Source organism: Salvelinus fontinalis, chromosome 2, assembly GCF_029448725.1.
Source record: "Salvelinus fontinalis isolate EN_2023a chromosome 2, ASM2944872v1, whole genome shotgun sequence".
Classification (NCBI taxonomy): Eukaryota; Metazoa; Chordata; class Actinopteri; order Salmoniformes; family Salmonidae; genus Salvelinus; species Salvelinus fontinalis.
The window spans coordinates 47,809,228-47,829,487 of NC_074666.1; the positions used below are offsets into that span (position 1 = coordinate 47,809,228).

The 20,260-nt window shown below is 42.5% G+C and overlaps 1 protein-coding gene across 1 annotated transcript; it reads left to right on the top strand.

Annotated features, from left to right (window-relative positions):
- Positions 1-1,833: 1,833 nt before the first annotated feature.
- LOC129820046 (neutrophil cytosolic factor 1-like) lies at positions 1,834-18,760 on the top strand. Its single transcript, XM_055876865.1, has 11 exons — positions 1,834-1,990; positions 2,286-2,366; positions 2,674-2,749; positions 5,890-6,055; positions 7,690-7,748; positions 8,165-8,287; positions 9,143-9,250; positions 10,788-10,905; positions 11,076-11,183; positions 15,671-15,846; positions 17,590-18,760. Exons 1-11 carry the CDS (start codon positions 1,919-1,921, stop codon positions 17,736-17,738), a joined length of 1,236 nt encoding a protein of 411 aa, XP_055732840.1. The 5' UTR covers positions 1,834-1,918; the 3' UTR covers positions 17,739-18,760.
- Positions 18,761-20,260: the final 1,500 nt, after the last annotated feature.

Consider the following 20,260-nt stretch of genomic DNA (forward strand, 5'->3'; position numbering starts at 1 on the left):
AAAAACATTGAATATCCCTTTGAGCATGTTGAACTTATTAATCACACTTTGGATGGTGTATCAATACACCCAGTCACTACAAAGATACAGACATCCTTCTTAACTCAGTTGCCAGAGAGGAAGGAAACCGCTCAGGGATTTCACCATGAGGCCAATGGTGACTTTAAATATATAATGGGAGTTTAATGGCTGTGATAGGAAAAAACTGAGGATGGATCAACAACATTGTAGTTACTCCAATAAACTAATCTTATTGACAAAGGGAAAAGAAGGAAGCCTGTACAGAATAAGAAAAACATGCATCCTATTTGCAACAAGGCACTAAAGTAATACTGCAAAAAATGTGGCAAAGCAAAACTTTTTTTTTCCTGAATACAAAGTGTCACGCCCTGACCTTAGAGAGCCTTTTTTATTCTCTATTTGGTTAGGTCAGGGTGTGACTTGGGTGGGCAAATCTATGTTTCTATTTCTTTGTTGGCCTAGTATGGTTCCCAATCAGAGGCAGCTGTTTATTGTTGTCTCTGATTGGGGATCATACTTAGGCAGCCCTTTTTCCCACCTTAGATTGTGGAATCTTGTTTCTGTGTAGTTGCCTGTTTAGCACTGCATTGTCATCACGGTTCGTTGGTTCTTTATTTTGTTTTTTGTATTTGCTTAAGTTTCACTTTCAGTAAAATGATGTGGAACTCAACGTACGCTGCGCCTTGGTCCGATCATTACTACGAACATCGTGACAACAAAGTGTTATGTTTTGGGCAAATCCAATACAACACATTACTGTCTACCACTCTCCATATTTTAAAGCATAGTGGTGGCTGCATCATGTTATGGTATGGGTCTGCTTATAATGGTTAAGGACTGGGGAGTTTTTCAGGTAAACATTTTTACGGAATGGAGCTAAGAACAGGCAAAATCCTAGAGGGAAACTTTGTTCAGTTTGCTTCCACCAGACACCTGGAGATTAATTCACCTTTTAGCAGGACAATAAACTAAAACACAAGGCCAAATCTACACTGGAGTTGCTTACCAAGAAGACAGTGAATGTTCCTGAGCGGCTGAGTTACAGTTTGACTTCAATCTACTTGAAAATCTATGGCAAGACCTGGAAATGCTCTAGCAATGATCAACAACTAATTTGACAGAGCTTGAAGTATTTTGAAAAAAATAATGAGCAAATGTCACACAATCCAATTGTGGAAAGCTCTTAGAGACATACCCAGAAAGACTCTATAATCGATGCCAAATTTGCTTCTTCAAAGTTTTGACTCAGGAGTGTGAAACATATTTTCACTTTGTTATTATGGGCTATTGTGTGTAGATGGGTAAGAAAAACATATATTTAATCAATTTTGAATTCAGGCTGTAACACAACAAAATGTGGAATAAGTCGAGGGGTATGAACACTGTCTGAATCATTAACCCAATAAGTGAGACATGTAACTTTCTACAGAGCATACAGATCTATAACCACAACAACAACAACAACAAGACCCTTTAGTGATCTGTTTATTTATTTGAATCAAATGTTATCTGTGAGTATGTTGTGAAATGCACTGTATCTATTCTTGACTATGACAGCTTTATAACTTAAATAAAGGAAATAGCTTTGAGATGATGGCCTTTGAATGACCTCTGAACTCATGGAAGATTCATTAAGGAAACAGCTCTGAAATGATGAATTGACCCAATGAACTCGTGGATGATGCAATTGAAAGGATCTATATGCAACCAAAGTTATTTCCATTTCTCATTAAATGACCAGTGATAGCTACGTGAGGACCCAAGGTATCTGTTGGGGACCTCCTACTACAGGGGCTGGCTGCTTTCTGAGTGCACACTGTTGCTATAAAAGCCCTTCCCTTTTCACTTTTCACTCGGCACATTTGTGGACTTGATCATTACTCTTCTGCGTCTTACAATGGAGGAAACCTATGTCAGGCATGTGGAGTTTCTGGGCTTTGAGAAACGCTTCTTTCCCAGTCAGCACTATGTGAGTTTGAGTTTGATCATTGCTGACCAAAATACCAAATGGTTCAGTGGAGGTTAATGCATGAGGTTGTTTTCCCAGACATAGATTAAGCCTAGTCATGCTCAATGGAGATTCTCTATTCAAAGTGCGTATTAGTCCGAGTCTCTTCTTAATAGTAAAGACAATTGCTTAAAAGAACTATAATGACCAGGTTTATTAGTTAACATTCAATTGCTTTCATACCATTTTAATCCTGCAAAATAGCTGTAGAGGATTTGATGGTTCTTCACTTATCTTTTTGACTACTTTCTCAAAGGTCTACATGCTGATGGTGAAATGGAACAACCTGTCTGAGAAGTTGATCTATAGAGGGTATCCGGAGATCTACACATTTCATGTGAGTCTCTGCTCACATAATTTTATAGCCTGGAGGCAAAAATGTAGAAAGGTTGGACAACTGTATGTATGTGTAGTGTTTGTCTGTATGAAAATAGCAGGCGAAGGGATTTCATTGCTACCTCAATAACTGAAAGCTCGTAATATAGATAAAGGCTGTGAAATGCCTGCCTTACTATTTGACCCACTGATCTGCAGTCAGTTGATATGGTGCCTGTCTGCCTGGGCTATAGAAATCCATGATGAATAACTGCCTCCCTACTACCCCCACTGATCTGCAGTTAGTTGATAATGTGTCTGGGTTATAGAAATCCCTAAAGGAGATGTTCCCAATTGAGGCAGGTGACATCGATAAGAAAGACAAGATCATCCCTGCATTACCAGGTAAGGACATGTATCTGCTCTATGGCTTACCTATCCACAATGATAACTGTTGTGTGGTTAGCGTTCTGGCGTTCTGGCACAAATGGTTGCTGTGCACCACATTGGTGGTGGATGAGGTGAATTTCCACCTTACCATGTAAAGGGCATTGAGCGCCTAGATGGAAAATCATGGATAAAGAAAGTATTGATCTCTCGACAATTTACTATAGCAGTGATGTTGTAATTCTAGTATCCTTTGCCTTTTTGCTTCATTTGAAAACAAAAAAAGTGTTGGTGTTGTATGCACTTGGGTGAACAGACTAGGTAGTGCTTGTTGTCAGTCAATGCTTTGCATAAGGAAACACCTGCTGCTGCTATCCAGATGTGACAAATGTACTTCTCTTTTTTTGTATAAATGCTTATCAGTAAACCATAGCATCCTGTCTCGTTTTAATATTTTTTTGAAAATAACCTTATTCAATATTTTTTTTTCTTTCTAGAATTGAATTTAAGCATCAATTATTTATAAAAAATATATTCTTTAAATTACAGTGTATCTTATTCTTATGCAGTCTAAATAGTTATATAGTATATTAATAACTTCAATTGTTGTGCTGTACAGTTAAAAACTGATTGGTCGGGATTCTGTATGTGTATTACATATTTTACACTTTTGCTTTTTGTTAAACAGTTTGCACTTTCAGTTCTCACTAAAGGAAGCATATTTTTAATCCAAAGGCTGTGACCACTAGTGATTATTTAGTACGAAAGCTAAATTAACTAACACAGTTATTCCCAAACTGGGGAATGGCGTCGGGGGTACGCCAAATAAAAATGTGATTCACATTTAAAACATTTTTCTTTTTCAAACAGTCCCTTTATATTTTCCAACTGGCCTATGGTGAGTTTTTCTCTCTCGCCTGATTAGCCTCCATTCACTGCCAAAATTAATGACACCATATACTGTTCAGCAAAATAAGAACACAATGTCAAATACAGGTAGCCTAGTCAAATAATTAACATCCAATCACATTAACCGTTACTCTCTCACAGGAATTCCACTAACGGTCCGTATGTACCCAAACGTAGCTGCTGTTCATGTTGGTATCTGTACTGATGGTGCAAAAGCCATAACAGGGAGACATAGTGGGGTGGTACCGCGCGTGCAAGCAGTTGCTCCCGACGCCACTTGGGTACACTGCAGCATTCACGAGAGGCTCTTGCTGCCAAGGGAATGCCTGACTGCTTGAAAGACATTTTGGACACTACAGTGAAAATGGTTAACTTTGTTAAAGCAAGGCCCCTGAACTCTCATGTATTTTCTGTAGTATGCAATGATATGAGCAGCGACCATGTAACGCTTTCATAACATACAGAAATGTGCTGGTTATCAAGGGGCAAAGTATTGACACGTTTTTTGAAATTGAGAGATGAGCTTGAAGTTTTCTTTACTGACCATCATTTTCACTTGTCTGACCGCTTGCATTATGACTAGTTTCTCACACGACTGGCCTATCTGCGTGATGTTTTTTCTTGCCTGGATGATCTGAATCTAGGATTAAAGGGACTCTCCGCAACTATATTCAGTGTGCTGCACAAAATTGAGGCTATGATTAAGAAGTTGGAGCTGTACTCTGTCTGCATTAACAAGGACAACACACAGGTCTTTCCATCATTGTATGATTGTTTGTGTGCAAATGAACTCAAGCTTATGGACAATGTCAAATGTGATATAGCGAAGAACCTTAGTGAGTTGGATGCGCAAATACGCAGGTACTTTCCCGAAATCGATGACACAAACAACTGGATTCTTTATCCCTTTCATGCCCTGCCTCCAGTCCACTTACCAATATCTGAACAAAAGAGGCTCATCGAAATTGCAACAAGTGGTTCTGTGAAAATGTAATTTAATCAGAAGCCACTGCCAGATTTCTGGATTGGGCTGCGCTCAGAGTATCCTGCCTTGGCAAATCAGCTGTTAAGACACTAATGCCCTTTGCCCCTTTGCAACCACGTACCTATGTGAGGGTGGATTCCCGGCTCTCACTAGCATGAAAATTAAATACAGGCACAGACTGTGTGTTGAAAATTATTTAAGACTGAGACTCTTTCCAATACAACCCAACATTGCAGTTATGTGCATCCTTTCAAGCACACCCGTCTCATTAACCTGTGGTGAGTTATTCACAATTTTCGATGAACAAATAAGATTTTATATGTAAGATGGTTAAATAAAGAGCAAAATGATTTATTATTATTATATTATTATTTGTGCCCTGGTCTTATAAGAGCTTTTTATCACTTCCCACGAGCCGGGTTGTGACAAAAACTCACACTCATTCTTATGTTTAATAAATGTATCGTATAGTGTGTGTGTGTGTGTGTGTGGCAGGCTTATAATGATGGCAAAAAACAACATTTGAGAGTGCGCTGACCATGATGATAGAGGGGGTACACAGCTGGAGGTTGAATGTTTGTAGGGGTACGGGACTGTAAAAAGTTTGGGAACCACTGAACTTACACAACAAGGACCCTCAACAGGGCTCAAGTGGTTAAGCTTGTGTTGATACAACATGGGGAAGCAGAAGTTGTGAACAAACCTCAAAGCACTATGTAATACCAGAATCTTCCCCAGAAAATAAGAATACCTATGAAGATTTTACTCTAACCAATATGATGTATTGACTGGATTTGGCTAATTTGGAAGGTGTATAAGGGCACAAGACGAGACCCAGATGCAGACACAAGAGGCAGATGGTTTGTGTCTTTGATATTTATTAATAATCCAAAAGGGGTAGGGAAGAGAATGGTCGTGGACAGGCAAAAAAATCAATAATAATCTGTCATTCGGCCCCTGAACAAGGCAGTTAACCCACTGTTCCGAGGCTGTCATTGAAAATACGAATTTGTTTTTAACTGACTTGCCTAGTTAAATAAAGGTAAAATCTATATTTTTTACAAGTACCTTTAATGACAGTGTGATACATACATTAAGAGGAAACTGCCATATGCGTTTATTTCCTTGTCCAACGCAAAGGTCCACCTTTTCAGAGATAAACATATAACATCTACATCTAACACTGTAGTGTGCTATTTTGAATATTCCATTTTAATTGACCTGCATTTTTTTTATATTTTCCTTCTGTCCCTCCTATCCTCAGCGCCAAAATGGTTGGACAGCCAAAAGAGCACCGAGACCAGGCAGAGCACTCTGGCTGAATACTGTCACTCTCTCATCAACCTGCCCCCCAAGATATCACGCTGCCAGCTGGTATGCAACTTCTTCAAGGTCCGATCGGAGGACGAGAACCCACCCGCTCAACAGCCGTAAGTACAACAACAAGCAATGTCTCACTACTAATCTGTAAACACTGTGGCTACATTATGACTCTTTACCCTTCTCCTGAAGTGTGCACTCGTAGACTCCCCTACATGGATTTAAAAAGAATGGACTGGTGTGAGGAACATGGTGTAAACTCCCTCCAGCCATGTATGACCACACCGCTCGCGTTGCAAAATGAATGTACACATACAGTACCTGTTATTCAATCATTGCACCCACACTGCTCGCTCACGCCAAGGCGCGTCTGCGTTGCCAGGCGCTAAAATAGAAGTTGCTTCTATTTGTGGCGCAGAACGAGCTGCAGGTCCTGCCTCTCCCATCTCCTCATTGGTTTATAGAAGCAAATACCCACGTGCCATCTCATTGGTTACACCCACATGGGTGAATGAAAGACGAACTGAGGAAAGTTGTTGTCATGGTAATACTATGAAAGTTATGCCAATCGTCATATAAAGTCCAAAGAAGAAAAAGCCTGGAAGGAGGGGAGATGACTAGAAACGATTCGGTTGACCGTTTTATGTGTGGATTAATTGTCGGAGTAGAGGACCTTGTGCATTTCAGGTAAAATAACAACTCAACGTTTATATCCCAGGATAAATTGGCTAGCAACAGCAAGCTAGCTAGCTAAATTACCATAAATGTTAAATCTTTTCGACCTGTCCCCAAATTAATATCATTGGTTCAGAGTTTGTTTTGATATTTTAACCTACGTGTCGTGATCGCATTTGGTGCGGGAAAAAAATCTATTTGCGCAAGATAGCGCACGCGCGCAGCCGGTGTGGGTATGGCGTAAGTCTCTGGCATAAACATACAGGGAGCTATTTAAAATTACATCACCTTGTGACGTGCCAGCGCGTCAATCGACTTTAAGGTTTCCACACATTTAACCTGCTTAGATCTACACAGGTGCGTGCGCTGGGTGTAGTCTTATTTTAGACCAATGTGCACCTTTTGGTAATATGACACGACATGTTACAATTTTCATGTGGCACGGGAGTACATAGAATGTCCGACCACACTACGAGGATAGGAAGATGTTCACTTTCCTCCAGTTCACTCCCCTTCCCAGATCTGATAGGACTGGATGGGGGAAAAGCAATATGGTGATAACTAGGTGGCGTTATTGCTTACGTCTACTCATTTGTATCAGATCGTTGAATGAAAATGAACGAGGGAATGAAACTCAGCCTTTGTGTTACCTTTGCTTCTGGATTGATATACCCTGAGTTTGCAAAACATTAGAAACACCTTCCTAATATTGAGTTGCATCCCCTTTTGCCATCAGAACAGCCTCAATTTGTCAGAGCATGGACTCTACAAGGTGTCGAAAGTGTTCCACAGGGATGCTGCCCCATGTTGACTCTAATGCTTCCCACAGTTGTGTTAAGTTGCCTGGATGTCCTTTGGGTGGTGGACCATTCTTGAGACACACAAGAAACTGTTGACTGTGAAAAACCAAGCAGCATTGCAGTTCTTGACACACTCAAACCAGTGTGCCTGGCAACTACTAGGGGATCATAGCTTTCACCTGGATTCACCTGGTCAGTCTACGTCATGGAAAGATGTTTTGTCCACTCAGTGTAGAATAATGAGTGAGTTCTCCATGTTTCCCCTGTAGAGTCAAAAGAAATGAGACCACTGTGATGTCCACGGACAACGCCAGAGGCAGCACTTCTGGTAAGACCCTGTCTTAGTCTTTACCCTTTTATAAACCCACTAAAAGAAACACTTTTCCAGCCAAACTTGTGAGGGAATATGGGCTATAGTCCTGTTATAAAGAGATCTGCCATATTGATTTAAAGTGGCAATCAGCAGTTGAAGCAATAACAAAGCCCCTGTTTCAGTAAAAAGCTGAGGTATAGGGCTGGAGAAATGTAACCACTCTCAAATTCATACAGAGCTATGGATACAAGGACCGGAGTAAAACAAGCTTATATTTTGGGTTCTGATGGAGTACGTCAGTTGAACTAAGCTTATGATACCTTTATAAGTTATATTCTTCAAGAATCTATGGCTACACATCATTAATGTATAGGTCCAAATATGGATGTAGCTACTGCAGATTGTCATTGTCATTTTTGTCATCTGATCAGAAATCTCTGGCCCCATCATATTGGAAAGCTACAGGGTGATCTCTGACTACAGCAAGACCTCCAAGTATGAGATCAACCTTCTTACTGGAGACTTAGTGGAGATTGTGGAGAAAAGTCCAAACGGTGAGTGACAATAAGACCCAACATCACTGACCAAGTGATTGGACCCAGTCAGAACAGAAGCCATCTTAAAATACAGTTGCTCTAATATCAGGGTGGTGTGTTCACTAGTGTGTACACTAGATGGCAACACCAAGCATTAATATTTGACATTTACCATGAAATAATAGGCACAAAAGTGTGCATGTGACAATGTGAACTGGATGCAACATGGGCCTTTTCTCATTTGGGAATAAGTCTGTCCTCCACCTTCTCTTCTCCGTGACCCGGAAACCAATAAGTGATCAAGGAGATGTCAATTTGTTAGTGTCCTCCCCTCCTCGAGGATAGTCATGTGCATCCTACCTAAGTCCTTTGCGGAATAGTTTTTAATTTGTCAGAAGAGAAAAGCATGCACACGTTTAAAAACAATATTCTACTTCATTCGTTTTTATTACTTTACACGATTGTTTTGGGGTCCACCCCTGTAAGTGTAATTTGCCTGATGACGCACGAGTGGAGAAGGAGTCCAATTTCATACAAGCGCATTTTCGGCCAAGTTCAGTCTCCTCGCAGCCTCTCTTCGATTACCTTTCACATTTTTCAAAAAGAGGCGACAGGACGGAGGAGTTGAGCAAATCCTATTGAGAAAAGGCTCTAGTTATCCCTCAGGTATTCCTGATGATTCAACTGCTGCTCCTTCTGGGTCGTGTTAAGTAGGCACGAAACAAAAGACAACCGACTGACACAAGGAGAGAGTACCTCCTGCCCAATAAGAAACACATATTTTCGTTTTGAAATGTTTACCATTGCATGCCCTACTGAACATGGTTTCTGTGCTTAGTGCTCACTTGACCTTTGACCCCTCTACCATGGCAGGTTGGTGGTTCTGCCAGTGTGATACCAAGCGGGGCTGGGTGCCCGCCTCTTACCTGGAGCCCCTTGATGGACCAGAGGAGCCTGAAGAAGCTGATCCCAACTATGCAGGCAAGTCTCACCACCTACTAGGGCTCTAACTAAAATAAGAGCAAGGGAGGCTAGTGGTGACCAATCTACAATTTTTTATTTATATTTGTATCTAATATCTATGTGACACTATTTTCCGTGAGGTCACAGGTGATGTGTTTGTTAGGTTTTGTGTTGGCTGTCTGTATAATATTAACCTAATTCTAAACAAACTTTGAGAAGCTAGTGAAGCCTTTCCTCTAGGTCAGGTATTCCCAAGCAATGTCGTCGGGGGTACGCCAAATAAAAATGTGATTCACATTTTTTTACATTTTATATCATCACATTTTCAAACAGTTCATTTTATTTTCGAACGGGGCTATACATTTGTGTGAGTTTTTCTATCTCACCTGATTAGCCTCCTTTCACTGACAAAAATAATGAAACCATCTAGTGTTCAGCAAAATAACAACGCATTGTCAAATACAGGTCGCCTAGTCAAATTATTAACATCCAATCACATTAACCGTTACTCTCTGTTACTCTACTGATGGCGCAAAAGCCATAACAGGGAGACAGAGTGGAGTGGTACCGCGCGTGCAAGCAGTTGCTCCCAACACCACCTGGGTACACTGCAAAGTTTTCACTTGTCTGACCGCTTGCATGACTCATTTCTCACACAACTAGCCTATCTGGGTGATTTTTCTTGCCTGACTCGCCGTGACTATATTCAATGTGCGGCACAAAATTGAGGCTATGATTAAGAAGTTGGAGCTCTTCTCTGTCTGCATTAATGAGGACAACACACAGGTCTTTCCATCGTTGTATGATTTTTTCTGTGCAAATGAACTCAAGCTTACGGACAATGTCAAATGTGATATAGCGAAGCACCTGAGTAAGTTGGATGCGCAAATACGCAGGTACTTTCCCGAAATCGATGACACAAACAGGATTCTTTATCCATTTCATGCCCTGCCTCCAGTCCACTTATTTAATCAGAAGCCACTGCCAGATTTTTGGATTGGGCTGCACTCAGAGTATCCTGCCTTGGCAAATCGCGCTGTTAAGACACTGATGCCCTTTGCAACCACTTACCAATGTGAGAGAGGATTCCCGGCCCTCACTAGCATGAAAATTAAGTACAGGCACAGACTGTGTGGAAAATTATTTAAGACTGAGACTCTCTCCTTTCAAGCACACCCTTCTCATTAAATTAACCTGCGGTGAGTTATTCACAATTTTCAATGAACAATTAAAATTTTATATGTAAGATGGTTAAATAAAGAGAAAACATATTTATTATTATTTGTGCCCTGGTCCTGTAAGAGCTCTTTGTCATTTCCCACGAGCCAGGTTGTGACAAACTCACACTCATTCTTACATTTATTAAACATATGGTATAGTGTGTGTGGCAGGCTTACAATGATGGCAAAAAAACATTTGAGAGTGCGCTGACTCTGGTGCTAGAGGGTGTACGCAGCTGGAGGTTGTTTTTCTTTGGATTGGGATCCACTGCTCTAGGTGGTACGAAAGTGCTTTGAGTTTGAGCTCATAATTCCATGTGTGTTTGTCCCCACAGGAGAACTCTATATCACCACCAAAGCCTACAATGCAGCACAAGATGATGAGCTAACTCTGGAGATTGGGGAAACTATTGAGGTCATTCACAAGCTGCTGGATGGATGGTGGGTGGTCAGGTATGTAGGCTGATTCTGTACTCTTCCCTGCTCTCTATTCATCTCTGTAATAAGTTCGGACCACAGCTGTGTGGATCAGTAGTAGCTTACATATTTGCTACTGTTGTATCATATAGCCACACACACACTGTCTTTCTAAGTGCTTTTTGGGTGCGTCTCGTCTTGAATAGGAAAGGAGAGGAGACAGGACACTTCCCCTCCATGTTTCTCCACAAAACTGGAGAGAAGAAGGAGATGGAGGAGAACGTGATTAGAAGACAGACACCACCACCCAGACGGTAGGCCTGCAAACCTCTGGACATTTATTTTGGATGACATCCTCTATGGATAAAGACATTTACATTTACATTTAAGTCATTTAGCAGACGCTCTTATCCAGAGCGACTTACAAATTGGTGCATTCACCTTATGATATCCAGTGGAACAACCACTTTACAATAGTGCATCTAACTCTTTTAAGGGGGGGGTGGGTTAGAAGGATTACTTTATCCTATCCTAGGTATTCCTTAAAGAGGTGGGGTTTCAGGTGTCTCCGGAAGGTGGTGATTGACTCCGCTGACCTGGCGTCGTGAGGGAGTTTGTTCCACCATTGGGGTGCCAGAGCAGCGAACAGTTTTGACTGGGCTGAGCGGGAACTGTACTTCCTCAGAGGTAGGGAGGCGAGCAGGCCAGAGGTGGATGAACGCAGTGCCCTTGTTTGGGTGTAGGGCCTGATCAGAGCCTGAAGGTACGGAGGTGCCGTTCCCCTCACAGCTCCGTAGGCAAGCACCATGGTCTTGTAGCGGATGCGAGCTTCAACTGGAAGCCAGTGGAGAGAGCGGAGGAGCGGGGTGACGTGAGAGAACGTTGAACACCAGACGGGCTGCGGCGTTCTGGATGAGTTGTAGGGGTTTGATGGCACAGGCAGGGAGCCCAGCCAACAGCGAGTTGCAGTAATCCAGACGGGAGATGACAAGTGCCTGGATTAGGACCTGCGCCGCTTCCTGCGTGAGGCAGGGTCGTACTCTGCGAATGTTGTAGAGCATGGACCTACAGGAACGGGTCACCGCCTTGATGTTAGTTGAGAACGACAGGGTGTTGTCCAGGATCACGCCAAGGTTCTTAGCACTCTGGGAGGAGGACACAATGGAGTTGTCAACCGTGATGGCGAGATCATGGAACGGGCAGTCCTTCCCCGGGAGGAAGAGCAGCTCCGTCTTGCCGAGGTTCAGCTTGAGGTGGTGATCCGTCATCCACACTGATATGTCTGCCAGACATGCAGAGATGCGATTCACCACCTGGTTATCAGAGGGGGGAAAGGAGAAGATTAATTGTGTGTCGTCTGCATAGCAATGATAGGAGAGACCATGTGAGGATATGACAGAGCCAAGTGACTTGGTGTATAGCGAGAATAGGAGAGGGCCTAAAACAGAGCCCTGGGGGACACCAGTGGTGAGAGCACGTGGTGCGGAGACAGATTCTCGCCACGCCACCTGGTAGGAGCGACCTGTCAGGTAGGACGCAATCCAAGCGTGGGCCGCGCCGGAGATGCCCAGCTCGGAGAGGGTGGAGAGGAGGATCTGATGGTTCACAGTATCAAAGGCAGCCGATAGGTCTAGAAGGATGAGAGCAGAGAGAGTTAGCTTTAGCAGTGCGGAGCGCCTCCGTGACACAGAGAAGAGCAGTCTCAGTTGAATGACTAGTCTTGAAACCTGACTGATTTGGATCAAGAAGGTCATTCTGAGAGAGATAGCAGGAGAGCTGGCCAAGGACGGCACGTTCAAGAGTTTTGGAGAGAAAAGAAAGAAGGGATACTGGTCTGTAATTGTTGACATCGGAGGGATCGAGTGTAGGTTTTTTCAGAAGGGGTGCAACTCTCGCTCTCTTGAAGACGGAAGGGACGTAGCCAGCGGTCAAGGATGAGTTGATGAGCGAGATGAGGTAAGGGAGAAGGTCTCCGGAAATGGTCTGGAGAAGAGAGGAGGGGATAGGGTCAAGCGGGCAGGTTGTTGGGCGGCCGGCCGTCACAAGACGCGAGATTTCATCTGGAGAGAGAGGGGAGAAAGAGGTCAAAGCACAGGGTAGGGCAGTGTGAGCAGAACCAGCGGTGTCGTTTGACTTAGCAAACGAGGATCGGATGTCGTCGACCTTCTTTTCAAAATGGTTGACGAAGTCATCAGCAGAGAGGGAGGAGGGGGGAGGAGGGGGAGGAGGATTCAGGAGGGAGGAGAAGGTGGCAAAGAGCTTCCTAGGGTTAGAGGCAGATGCTTGGAATTTAGAGTGGTAGAAATTGGCTTTAGCAGCAGAGACAGAAGAGGAGAATGTAGAGAGGAGGGAGTGAAAGGATGCCAGGTCCGCAGGGAGGCGAGTTTTCCTCCATTTCCGCTCGGCTGCCCGGAGCCCTGTTCTGTGAGCTCGCAATGAGTCGTCGAGCCACGGAGCAGGAGGGGAGGACCGAGCCGGCCTGGAGGATAGGGGACATAGAGAGTCAAAGGATGCAGAAAGGGAGGAGAGGAGGGTTGAGGAGGCAGAATCAGGAGATAGGTTGGAGAAGGTTTGAGCAGAGGGAAGAGATGATAGGATGAAAGAGGAGAGAGTAGCGGGGGAGAGAGAGCGAAGGTTGGGACGGCGCGATACCATCCGAGTAGGGGCAGTGTGGGAAGTGTTGGATGAGAGCGAGAGGGAAAAGGATACAAGGTAGTGGTCAGAGACTTGGAGGGGAGTTGCAATGAGATTAGTGGAAGAACAGCATCTAGTAAAGATGAGGTCAAGCGTATTGCCTGCCTTGTGAGTAGGGGGGGAAGGTGAGAGGGTGAGGTCAAAAGAGGAGAGGAGTGGAAAGAAGGAGGCAGAGAGGAATGAGTCAAAGGTAGACATGGGGAGGTTAAAGTCACCCAGAACTGTGAGAGGTGAGCCATCCTCAGGAAAGGAACTTATCAGGGCGTCAAGCTCATTGATGAACTCTCCAAGGGAACCTGGAGGGCGATAAATGATAAGGATGTTAAGCTTGAAAGGGCTGGTAACTGTGACAGCATGGAATTCAAAGGAGGCGATAGACAGATGGGTCAGGGGAGAAAGAGAGAATGTCCACTTGGGAGAGATGAGGATCCCAGTGCCACCACCCCGCTGACCAGAAGCTCTCGGGGTGTGCGAGAACACGTGGGCAAAGAAAAGAAAAAGACAAAGTTATAAAAGCATTGAAACTCCGACAAAGACCTTGTCTTTACTGAGTTAAGAAATTAAGAATTCAAATGGGCTTCTTATTGTATTGAAGCCATTGGACGAATGTTATCATAGTGCACTACCCTTTTTTTACGGGCGATAGGTTCAGTACACATCACTGCCTTCTGTATCAGAAAGTAGACTGGCCCTCTTTGAAGTTTCATAGATTGATGCATTGCACTCTTTTTGTTTATAAAGCCCTCCTGCATCAACTTCCGCCATACCTTACTGCATTATTAATTTGAAGTAAGGTATGTAAGGACTCAAGTAAAAGTCTCCCAGTAAATTACTACTTGAATAAAAGTCTAATTGTATCTGGTTTAAAATTAAAGTACTAAATTGTCATACTTGAGTAAATGTATATTTGTCATGTTGGCATGAAGGATCAGGAGACAGGTACAGGAATGCATAATAGGGTTTTTTATTCAGCCCAAATTACAGCGTGCCATGTAAAGGCACGGGGACGAAGACCAAACAAACACGTACACAAAACGCAGGGTAGAAACCCAAAACAAAAGAGCAAAAATAACACATGCGAACAATGATTAACTCACGGGACGAGACCCGTAATCATGCGATCCACAATGGCACGAAAGCCAAGACACACAACACAGGTACTCACACGCATCAACGGACTTTGGAACAATAATTGACAGCCCAATGGTGAAACAAAGAGCACATTTATACAATTACAGTCAGTGGGAATTGGGACCAGGTGTGCGTAATGACACAGTTCCGGAGGGATCCGTGACAACATTCTACATCAAATTCCTTATATTAAGCAAGCCAGACATCACAATTATTTATTGTTAAAAAATATATATACGGACAGACAAGGGCACACTCCCACACTCAGACTTCATTTACAAACGCAGTATTTGTGTTTAGTGAGTCCGCCAGATCAGAGGCAGTAGGGATGATGCATTATATTGATAGGTGCTTGAATTGGACCATATTGCTGTCCTGCCTTAGCGTTCCAAATGTAACGAGTACTTTTGGATGTCAGTGAAAATGTATGGAAGTAAAAAAGTACATATCTTGTTTAGGAAAGTGGAAGTAAAAAGTCAAAAATTTAAATAAAGTACAGATACCCCCACCCCCAAAAAAACTTTAGTACTTCAAATTATTTTTACTTTACCCCGCTGGACGTATGAGCTATCAGACCCGGTCTTAGGGATGGCTAACTCTGGAGAGTTGGGTTGATCTGCTTTTAGTTTTCCTGCACCTTACGTGTGGAATGATCTCCAATATACTTTAACATTGGAGGAATTGGTACCTCTAAGGCATTTCAGATCTTTTTACTGAAGAATGCTTTTTTTTGCTTTTCATGTATTGTTGTGTATAATAACGTGTATATCAAAGTTAATATGGATGCGTAGTTTAATGTGTATATTGTACTTTTATATGTATTGTTGTGCTAAACAGGGCTCATCTGGAAAAGAGACTTTGGTCTTGGAATTGACTCCCTGTCAAAATAATGGTTAAATAAAATATTGACCCTTTTTAATGGTTTGTTTTAACTTCTCTTTTCCTCTTTTGACATATATCTCCTCTTGGCTTTCAGGTCTACAATCCGCAATGCCCAGAGTATTCACGGTAAAGGGCGCAAGGGCATCAGCCAGAACACGTACCGCAGGAACAGTCGCCGCTTTCTGCTGCAGAAAGGCGACTGGCCCGATCAGCCCAGGAAGACCTCTAATGATGCCAGACAGTCTCCCCTGCAGGAGAGGAAGAACGGAGGTACACCATTTTGATGCAGGCAGCCATTTTTATACTGTATGAAATCATATTGGGGCAGACCTGGGTTCAAATATTGCTGTATTTGTTTTCTTTCAAAGCTTTATTGAGCTTGCCTGGAATGCAGAATGGAACCAATGAAATAGTCCCAAAAGTTCAAACCCCGTTTATGTAGCACTCTAGGCAAGCTCAGCTCCAGGCAATCCTTTACAGCTCAGCTGTAAAGCAGCAGTGACCAATGCTGATGTAAAAAGAACTTTATAAAATTTGATAGATTGATTGAGCTCAAGCAAACACTGCTAAGAGTTTGAAAGAACACAGATACTATTTGAAGCCATGTCTCCGGTGGGGTAGTATTGGCTATGGCTTGCTCCCGCAGTAAAAGCCTTCAATCAGACAGCAAAGCTGTATATTGTCTCCATAAAAGCAGCAATGCGCATGCCCCGATCACCTGAGGATTTCTCCTTTTCTGAAAACAATTTCCTGTGTTTGAGGGGTGCATATTCCATTTGTCACTTAAATTTCACTGGATTGATTGCTTTCATTTTACTCTTGTTACTCTTTCCTACTCTCACTTGTGCCATTCGTTTTTTATGTTAACATTACAACCGCAAAGATGTTTGTAATGACTTTTCAAAGACTCCGGTAATGACTGAAATGGGCTTAATGGAATACATTGGTTTTCTGTTACATCTATAAGGGGACACTACTCATCCGGGACTGGGGTACGCACCAATCTAACAGTTCAACTTCACCTGAATTCAAGCAACAACGACACAATCGTTTTAATAATTTAAAATACTTTTTTTTTTATTGATGCCGTCGAAATGTTGTGATGAATATTCATATCATCGTCACCAGTCAACTCTTGTGATGGCTAGCTATCCTGCCAGTCTGTCATAATGAGTGTTAGCATGGTAGTAGCATACCCTGCATACAGCATTTTCTTTTTTAAGGGGCATGCAGTAGGTTAATGATATCAGCCAAATTCAGCCAGGGGCTACATAGCGAACATAAATACAACAGTTTATTATGGATTTTCATGGCAATAAAGTTGGCATGCGCTACACAGCGTATGTGAATTGACACTCCCTACTCTCAAACACAAATGTCGTGCTGTTGACGGGCGTCTCTCTGTGTAATTTGGGTGATCATTCATAAGTTCTCTCTCTGAACCTGCTCGGAACGCACACTGACCGTGATGAAGTTAGCCCAATAGAGATATCCAACATCAAACACATTTTGCCGCAGTCGCACACAGGCTACAGCTAATTGGCTACAGTTGGCTAGCTTGCTAGCTACCTCTTGACACAAATGAGAGAACATCACTCTGACCTCTTTACTCTCCCTAGCAGACTGTTTTCACGTTATAGACGGGTGAGTGACTAACTGTGTTAAAGTTTTGCCAGAGTGAATGTACGAATGCTTCCCATGTGAGAACACACCCACATCAAAGCACACCTCCAAGATGCAAATCTTGTCTTTTCAGTTGCATTTCTTAACGAGAAGGGCGGAAAACCGAGGTGAAATCAGCCAGTTCAGACCCCTGTAATTATTTGTCTCTGCCAGTACAATGTTGTATGTGCTATAATTCAACCAATATCTGATTGGAATTCAAACGTTTGGAGTATCTTCATCCATTGTCCAACTGTTATAGTTCTCATGATTTTTTTTTAAACCTTTTATCAATTTCAATGACCGTTTCTAAAATAAGGCCTTCATTGTTTTCTACCGATTGACTTTCAGACAACCTCCCAAAGCCAGCAGGCTCTAGTCCAGGGGGCGAGCTGAAGAAAGGGGCTCCCCTCATCCCCCCTCGGCCCAGTCCTGAACTCATCATGGAGCGCTGCACGGAGAACACCTGCAAAAAAGTCAGCGTCCGCAAGTCGAACTGAGCTTTAAACTTTGTGTCAGTAATGCAATGCAAGGAAAGATGGGTTAATGTGTGCAATACAAACTGATCAGCAGATAAAGCCAACCATGTGTACCATAGAGGGCACTTTGCATGTTGTTCTAAATGTAACCACTTAGGACTAACTAACTGCTTGGAGAAAGTAAAACAATAGTGAAATGTAAATGTACACACCTCTACGTATTTATTTGGACATTAAAGCAAAAACATTTAATTTGGCTATAGAAATATGACGCGACAGTACAGAATGTCACCTTTTATTTTCATATCTGTTTTCTTTATGTATACTGAACAAAAATATAAATGCAACAATTTCAATGACAGTTCATTTCAGTTACAGTTCATAGAAGGAAATCAGTTAATTGAAATCCATTTATCAGGCCCTAATCTAGGGAGCCTGGCCCAGCCAATCAGAATGAGTTTTCATCACAAAAAGGCTTTATTACAGACAGAAATACACTTCAGTTTCATCAGCTGTTCGGGTGACTTGTCTCAGACAATCCCGCAGGTGAAGATGTTGAGGTCCTGGGCTGGCATGGTTACAAGTGGTCTGTGGTTGAGGCCGGTTGGGCATACTGACAAATTTTCCAAAATGACGCTGAAGGCAGAATGGTAGAGAAATGAACATTAAATTATCTGGAAACAGCTCTGGTGGACATTCCTGCAGTCAGCATGCCAATTGCACGCTCCCTCAGCACATTTTAGAGTGGCTTTTTATTGTCCCATCACAATTTCAGGGATCTTTTATTTCAGGTCATGAAACATGTGACCAGCACATTGCATGTTGTGTTTGTATTTTTGTTCAGTATACAATAAGTTACCCTAAAATGACACAGGTGTATTACACATTTCTTAAGTGTCCATTTTCTCTGTTACTTTTTTATAAAGTTTGTGGTTAGTAAATGTGTTTGCGACGCCATATGCAGTTTTTGGAATATAAGCTTCTTTAATTGTTTGTTGAAATAAGCTATTTGTAACCTACACAATAAATAATATATTCCGAAATTATTTTGTGCAGTATGCTATTTCATCGTTAGCAACGATGTCCTCTCACTGACTATATGAATGCATCCAAACCAAAAACCATGGATTACAGGCACTATCCGCACTGAGATAAAGGCTTGAGCTACCGCTTACAAAGAACAGGACGCAGACATGGAAGCCCACTATGACCTCTGATGAGACATCAAACATGCAAAAGGAAAATATAGGAGAAAGGTGGAATCCTATTACACCGGCTCCGACGCTCGTCCACAGATGATGCAATCTCAATTGCACTTCACACTGCCCTCTCCCACCTGGACAAGAGGGGAAATAACTGTGAGAATGTTGTTCATAGACTACAGCTCAGCGTTCAACACCATAGTCCCTCCAAGCTCATCTCTGAACACCTCCCTCTGTTACTGGATCCTGGACATCCTGACGGGCCGGTACAGGTGAAGGTTGGTACAAGACCTCCGCCACGCTGAACCTCGGGGTCCCCTCGGGTGTGTGCTTAGTCCCCTCCTGTACTCCCTGTTCATCCACGACTGGTGGCCACGCATGACTCCAACACCACCAACAGCAAAAGCATTAGCCTATGTCAATCTACTATCCCCCATAGTACAAAGGTTGACCTATTCTATGCGAGAAAGAAATATTCCAAACATAGTCTGGGACAGTTGTGGGATGCGATAGATCCCAAATTAATGAAACCACTAGCATAAAAAAATAACTTTTTTATGCAATGAGGCTGATGCAACAGATCAGAACGTTTAGCTTAAAATGTTGATAAGCTATTAGGCTATTTCTTCACATTATAAGCGCAGCAATGCCCACACGGCAGTAGGCTGTAAGCGCAAATGTTCCATTAGCGAGAAAACACCATTATCAAAAGTGACCGCAAATGTGATTATGCATGTAATGCTTTTATTATAAAGGTGCATTTTTATGGTAAATTATCTTCCCCATACTTGAAACTCTCATGCTGCGTATGTATGCAAGTTAAGCTCTACACCCAATGTAAAGTGGATTAATGCTTAATTTTAAGAAGTTATTTGGCCACTTTAGTTGTGATACACCTTTATACCTTTATTTAACTAGGCAAGTCAGTTAAAGAACAAATTCTCATTTTCAATGATGGCCTAAGAACAGTGGGTTAACTGCCTTGTTCAGGGGCAGAACGACAGGTGTCAGCTCAGGGATTCAATCTTGCAACCTTTTGGTTACTAGTCCAATGCTCTAACCACTAGGCTACCTGCCGCCCCGTCATACTCTATTTTTATTTGAAAATGTGAGGCCTATGATCTGTGTGGCACTATGATTTGAAAAAGTTGCAAAAAAAGCTATGCCTTACGCTGGCATCATTCCCAAGTGATAATATATAATTTGATATATAATTCAAAGTGATAGGTTCATCTTGTCACCCATCAGACTGTTCTTAATTTAATCTTGTCTTAACATATTCTAAATAATGTGTGACATTATATTTATAATGGACCATTATCATGCACCTGTCTCGAAACG

Excerpts from the sequence above, each read along its gene's own strand:
- LOC129820046 (XM_055876865.1), top strand. The coding sequence starts at position 1,919 with ATGGAGGAAACCTATGTCAGGCATGTGGAGTTTCTGGGCTTTGAGAAA. Across the intron at positions 2,367-2,673 it reads CGGAGATCTACACATTTCAT|AAATCCCTAAAGGAGATGTT; the intron begins GTGAGTCTCTGC and ends TCTGGGTTATAG. Across the intron at positions 15,847-17,589 it reads GCAGGAGAGGAAGAACGGAG|ACAACCTCCCAAAGCCAGCA; the intron begins GTACACCATTTT and ends ATTGACTTTCAG.